Source organism: Notothenia coriiceps, unplaced genomic scaffold (assembly GCF_000735185.1).
Source record: "Notothenia coriiceps isolate Sejong01 unplaced genomic scaffold, NC01 NC01_scaffold00029246, whole genome shotgun sequence".
Lineage (NCBI taxonomy): Eukaryota > Metazoa > Chordata > Actinopteri > Perciformes > Nototheniidae > Notothenia > Notothenia coriiceps.
Genome location: NW_011361947.1, coordinates 158,296 through 165,227, shown reverse-complemented (window position 1 = coordinate 165,227; position 6,932 = coordinate 158,296). Strand labels below are relative to the sequence as shown.

Genomic DNA, 6,932 nt, shown 5'->3' with positions numbered 1-6,932 from the left:
TCGCCGCGAACACGGCTTCAATCCATGGCAAACCTTCAATCTACGGCACAACACCGGTACCTTACTCCCTGTTCGCCTGGTCTCCGCTAGGGCCGCTCGCCACTCTTTTGTTTGGGGACTGGTGCGGTGGGAAAGTACGTGAAGGCAGTGTAAAGGCAAGCTGGACTAGCCATGGTAGTGGTGAGGCTGTGAAGCGTTTTGTCGATAAAGTGAGTAACTTTAACATCACTTTTAATGTTACGCTGTTTTGGAATGGTGTTGTTGGGCATACATCCAGTAAATGTACCGTAATGTAAGTGCTCACTTGACTAGTTGGTGTAAGGTTGTTCAACGTTTATTGACTACAAAGTTTTGGACTAGCTTAGCTGCTAATGGCTAACGTTAGTTTGTCAAAGTCGCTAAAGTTAGCTTTCCAGTTTGTTAGCTCCTGTAACTAAGACATCAGTTCCGTAACTATTGTAACAATCATTGTACAATTATTATAGCAACGTAACTTTCTGATCTACTTTACTCATGTGTCAGTGAAAGGTAACATAACATTGTAGCGGTTAGCTGAAGCTACGTGTTTAACTAGCAGGACTGCTAACTGTTAGCATTCAAAGCGTTAACGTCAACGTCAGGAGGATACCTATCGTTAGCCAGCTACCCACTAACGTCAAGGGAACATGATCCTTTTCCGTTAAATTACTTGAAATATAAGCTAATCTAACACATTGGTTTACGTGATGTTTCCTTTGTTTCTCTTTTATAGGATATAACTTTTTTGTTGCTTTCGCTGGTGTGTCTTGCTAACATCAATGTTAGCAACAAGCCTGTTCGTGTAAATGCTATTCACTAGAATGGACCTGTTGAACTCTCAGTTCCTGGACAAGATGAACAATAACATCGGGAGACTGCACTACGAAGGTTAGTTTGACATTGTTTGCGTGTTGTTATGTGTCCAAATACTGTGTATTTCACGTGTTATGTTGAACCAATAAGTTTAGGTTTCTTTCTATAATTAAAATGTCATTTTATTTTAGTGTTTTGCTTTTCAACTAACGCTATTTCGGAGACGCAACTTTTTTTTTTGTACGTCAATTTGGAATAAAGATACATCGGCATATGTTAAACTCACCTTGTTTTAACGAGATAAAGTGAATACTACTGTCTGCTTGTTTAACTTCTTAGTTGGAAAGACTAGAAGTCACTAATTACTCAGTACTAATTCTAAATACCGGAAATGCTACAAAAAAAATTACCATCGGTTTTTCTCATACCCTCCCTTCAAAGCTTATAAGACACTCTAAACACACCTAATAACACACAAAGATGTGAACACTGTATGATGAAGATACATAATATGAAACGCTAAATATGGCCTAATTTGATGTAGGAAGGACTTATGTCTGTGTTTACTGATAGTGTCTTTGGGGAGGCCATCCTCCAAAATACATCTTGTTAAAATATGAATAAACACAGTTTCTAGAGAAATATATTGACATTAACAGTGTTGTTTTTGTTTTTAAGCAGAGGGTTTTACTTCAAAACAAAAGGAATCTCTTGTTGATTGCACAACAATTTTAATCAAAGCTGCCTTCAGAAATAAACAAAGACCTCAACCTTCCATAATTAGGAGGGTAATCTGGAAAACAGTTTACTTGCCTTTTTAACAATAATTTTTCAAGAGGATATGACTAAGCTAATAGGCTTAATTAAACAATTTTCTGCTCTTATTTAGCAGGCAAACACCAAATTAGCTGTGGTCATGTTCATGAATCTAAAGTTAATCAAGGTTATTTATACTGCTGATTCCTTTACCACAGATGAGTCCAGGACACCCTCCCTGCCGACTCCCATGTCCAACATCACTGGCCCTCCTCCTCACTGCCCAAGCAAACGGAAGTACGGCGAAGAACAAATGGACGACCAAATCAACTGTGATGATGACCCCATGACCAAAATGAGCAGATTGTTTGCCACTCAACTGTAAGAACCTATACCTATACAACTATGTCGAAAATACTTTAAAAAATAATTCAGTTTAGTTTTTCACATACATTTTTTTTGTACAGTCTATCATTTAAGTATTTAAAGGTGGGGTAGGTAATTTTGGAGAAACCAGCTCGAGTGCGCTAGAATTTGAAAATACACAGTCGGAACAAATCTGCCACTTCCTTACAGAGCCCCTCCTCCAACACACACAAACGCGCACATGACCAATGAGGGCACGAGATAAGTTTGTGCACAGATGGAAGGCTGACAGGCAGGTAGGCCATCCAGATATTTTAGCCGAGCCGGCTAAAATGATTGGTCGTGCTTTTTACAGCACTACGGCTTCCACAGATGACATTTTTTTGAATGGATTTTTTGTCAACGCACTTAAGATATTCATTGCTATCGGGATGTTAAGAGCATTCCATGGAATATAACAAAAAGTGTATCTTGAGCCGGTTTCTCAAACTTACCTACCCCACCTTTAACCTACAACCACCTAAAGTGGAAAAAAGAGATATGTAGCTGGTTCAGAACTCATTATGCTCAGTTATGCATTTTCTTTTGCCAACAAATTGAAATACGTAGCACAAGGCAATTTTACGAATATTTAAAGGTACTGTGTGTATTCAGCAGTACTGCTTTCTATTAGTATTATCCATTTCCCTAAACCCCAACATTGTTATTTACTCTCTGCCTTGCCTTAAACAGCAGACATATTGTATTAAACACATATCAAACCATTCAGCTTGAAAAAGCCCAGTTTTAAGTTTTTTTAAACAAATGTCTGAATGCGACCTTACAGCATTAACTCTGGTGGAATGCAAGGATCACCTCCAGGCTATAAAGTGTCATGATTTTAGGAGAAAACTTGATTAGCAGCAAAACAAATTCTGCAGTAGTGAAAAATCATAACAGTTTCTGAGAGATGCCTACAACCACTGATGTGCTGCACAATACAAAAGACAAGACCACCACCCCAGTTTACGCTGTGTAGATGCAGCTATGGATTGTCTATGAAAAGGTAAAACTGTTTGTGGTATATATTTAATATGAATGTTCTTTTTCTAGGGCCCGTCCCTCTGCTGGAGACAATCGTAATGAACACTGGAGCCTTGCTCACACTCCTATGGAGCATGTTACTTCCTCCTCCAACGGTCTCCATGGAAACCACCTGTATGCTTCTTATTCTAGCTATGCTGTAGACCAGCCTCTGGCTCTGACCAAAAGCATCCACGACGTTGGAGTCAGGACCAAAGGGAGGTCTGTCATTAGCGGGACTGTGGAGCGACAGCAGGTATGTCAACTTCTAGAACTTATTTATGGTATAACTTAAGTTAACAGTAAGAAGAAAAAAGAAAGCGCTTAACTTTTAATGGGGGAGTGATACAATAGAGTGCGCGGTATAAACATTAAATCATTTTTGATAAATTCAAGTGGTATTCATGCCTGCTGTATCTGAGCGGCCATGATTGATCCACGTGATGTACATTTTATCGTGTGATTATAAGCGTGAAGGTCCACCAGCCTTATTGCAACTGAAACATTTTGACTGCGCAAGCTGTAGCGAGACACTTCCCCACGTCGATGCTTCTCATCTCCTCCGACGATGTACTGATATATTTTAATCTCCTTGGTCCTACTTTTAATAAGCGGTCACACCCATTTTCCCTTTATTCCTTCTTCTTGTTGTTTAACCAAACACTTTCCTGCTGCAATGAGATCGGCATCTTATTAGCTATTGTCTGTGTACACAGATCCCAGACTGTAGTATGTATAAGATTGCTTGCAAGTCTACAACTGTCCGTGTACATATTGTTTTGATAACCCCTGATTCTAATTGTATTATATTTCAGATTAGTCTGTTGGGTGTACCACTGTCATGTTTTTTTGTTGTTGTAATACCTTGAATCTGCTGGAGACAATTATCTTGGTATTTACATATTCAGAGAACGTTGAATTCTCAATTTAAACTCTTTTCAGTAACGATGTGTACAATATATGAACAATCCGGAACAATATGCTAAGCTGTGCAGAGTATTTGACATAGTTCTTTGTAGCTGATTGTATGAATGTTTTCCACCTATAGAATCGTCCCTCTGTTATTACCTGTGCCCCTGCGAGCAACCGTAATTGTAACCTCTCGCACTGCCACATGAACGGCTGTTCACCCAGCCCACCTGCTGATGAGATGAAGACCAACGGTGAGACAATCATTACTATACATCATAATAATAATAATCTAATGTTTATATATAGTAGTGTAATATTTGTGATATATTACATGCATGATAATAATCAGGTTTTATTGCCTCCACACATAATGGCCTTTCAGCCAACACAGAATGCGATCCTGTGATTGAGGAGCACTTTCGTCGCAGCCTTGGAAAGAACTACAAAGAAGCAGAGCCTGTGTCCAACTCCGTGTCCATCACCGGTTCAGTGGACGACCACTTTGCCAAGGCGCTGGGAGATGCCTGGCTTCAAATCAAGGCTAAGGATGGGGGTCGTCAAACCCCAGAGGCAGATCAATGAAGCAGAAGGAAGTTAACATTACCATCACTTCCTTACTGTTTCCATATGAGAGTGGAGATGGCCCACCATCATGTCTTGCCAAGAATCAACTTCCCTTAGCCAAGAACAATGTAAGTCATATGGTGCTCACATAGGCTGTTCCCTTGTGGACATCCAGGTCGACTTTTTAGAACGCTCAGTTCATATTTATACTCTAAAAATTGGCTCTTCATTGAGAAAAGAAGTATTGCGTAGTTGGGTTGACAATGTTAGATGTGGAAACTGTACAATCAGAATTTTTTTATTTTGCATTTCAGATGAGATTCACAAAGTGTTTGGTTGTTTAGGAGCTCATGTTCTTGTTTGACTTGCCTTTACTTTGCATCAACAGCCAAAGAATTTCCCTTCATGTCCCATCAACATATAAGCCATAGATCTTCCTTTCTGAAATCACACTGCTCCTCTTTCATCTCTTTTTACTTGAAAAAGTCAGCCAGATGTCATTTTCTCTTTTTACAATTCTGACGTTTAGGTAGCAGGTTACCTTGATAGATTCGTTTTGAATCAATGTGTTCAAGAACAATCCTTGTTTTGAAATTGTGGACATGCAATTCCCCCCCCCCCACCCCCCTTGTACTTTCTGAAGACATTAATAATTTGTCTTATTTATGATTCTGAACTGGACTTATCCACTATTAACTGAATTATTTTAGTTTCCTATCTATATGCTAACTGTGGCAGATTACTTAGTAAACTAATATCAATCATAGTAGATGTGCCTAACTAGAAAGCATGTTTCAAATAGCTGGTTTCTATTACAAACCTTATTCTATACTATATATTTACTCAGAATTTATTTTTTATCTGTAACATTTTAGAAATACTCACTGCTGGTACAGTTGTACTCAATATATTTTTTGTATCTGGTTTTCATTACTATATGTAGGTGTATATCTTAGCACCGACCTACAAATCGCAGCCTCTGGAAAGGTTGTCTGAATGCAGTTTAAAAGGCTAACTTGCTTTGTTATTCTGTGGACCTGGATGCTTACGCTTTCTAAATTACTGAATACAGCAACATCTGACCTTTCAGTAGCAGTCTGCTAGCAGTGGCTTTATTTATTTTGAACATGTCAATAGTTACATTTTGGACTTTGGCTAAAAATGGTGACAACAAACTCTAACTGTGTTAATAAATGTCTTCAATGCTTCAATTGCAAAGCAGTTGATTTCCCTTAGGACTAAGATTTAATGCCCATGCAATTCCTGAACAAATATTATTATTATTATTATTACACCATGGCTGCCTGACCCTTATTCGTCACTCCAGATTTGTAAAGAATGACAAGTATGTTTGTCTTTTATGATCAAGACGGTGTCATGGTGTGAGCTGCCATATCTTCCTTTTTAAATATAGAGAAAGGTGTCGGTGTGTAACAAAGGTTTTTTTTGTGCAGATTAGTTCTGTTGATTTTTTTTTTCTTTTTTTCCCTCACCCTTTTGAAATTCTCTACTTAAGGTAGCCTAACCTATTTGTCAACACTGATTAAGATATGGTATTGCAATTTCAGTTTTTTTTTGTATGTCAATTAACTGTCATATACATTTGTATTAATATCTTACAGTTTTTGAAATTGTTACATACACTATCCTGTCTTTATATATTTTATTCATTTAAGACTATCGTTGCGCCGCGCGGAATGATCATAGATATTTTGTTTTGATTCAGAGTAGTGTACTCCTATGTAGCATGGGTGCTTATTATCTTCTAACCATGCTTTTGTATCTTCCTAAAGTTGGTTATCTTCCCAGAATTGTCAGATGATGAATACGTGCAGGAACACAACAGTCTTTCGATCAAAGACTTTCTTGGTACAGTGTCAAAGACTTCTGTACTAACAGTTAAAGAGTTAGTTTAGCTTCTGTGCGTACCTTAGCGGAGTTTAGGGATTATCATCGAAATCTGTTTGTTTGACACAAGTAGATTTTTCAGTAAGATGTTTGGGGTATTAGTCCATTGTTATTTAATTGTTATATAGACTACCTGTACTTTTAAGGCTGTTTGCAGAAATGACCTGCTCCAGGTGTCATACACATAGAAAAAAAGGTAATATTTGTTCACTTTTGTCCTTTTTTTCTCTGGAAGAAAATGCCACTGTTTTGTACTTAATTTCTTCCAAATAAACATAAAAATGCCTACCTTTTGCATATTCTTGTAACATCATTCATACCAAGTAAATGTGAAACAATCCACTCATTCAACCACATACATAATGTTATAATCAGCAGTTAAAATAATGAAGCTTGTGGTTGGTATAAATACAAATACTTATCAATTGGATTGCTAGGATAGTAGGATGCAATTCAATCTCATCCAAGTGTCTTTGTTGACAATGAATAAAAAATAGGGTGCTTTGGAAAGAAACCGCTTTAAGTTGTAAGGT

General features: G+C 37.8%; 1 protein-coding gene across 1 annotated transcript; it reads left to right on the top strand.

Annotated features, from left to right (window-relative positions):
• LOC104958739 (transcription cofactor vestigial-like protein 4) lies at positions 1-6,687 on the top strand. The gene is made up of 6 exons (XM_010786517.1): positions 1-209; positions 752-906; positions 1,806-1,968; positions 3,046-3,271; positions 4,064-4,178; positions 4,310-6,687. The coding sequence occupies exons 2-6, from the start codon at positions 825-827 to the stop codon at positions 4,507-4,509; spliced, it is 786 nt and encodes a 261-aa protein (XP_010784819.1). The 5' UTR covers positions 1-209; positions 752-824; the 3' UTR covers positions 4,510-6,687.
• Positions 6,688-6,932: the final 245 nt, after the last annotated feature.

Bases quoted from the DNA above. Each gene is read 5' to 3' on its own strand.
- LOC104958739 (XM_010786517.1), top strand. From the start codon at position 825: ATGCTATTCACTAGAATGGACCTGTTGAACTCTCAGTTCCTGGACAAG. The intron at 3,272-4,063 runs GTATGTCAACTT...TTCCACCTATAG, and splicing joins GGACTGTGGAGCGACAGCAG to AATCGTCCCTCTGTTATTAC. The intron at 4,179-4,309 runs GTGAGACAATCA...ATGGCCTTTCAG, and splicing joins TGATGAGATGAAGACCAACG to CCAACACAGAATGCGATCCT.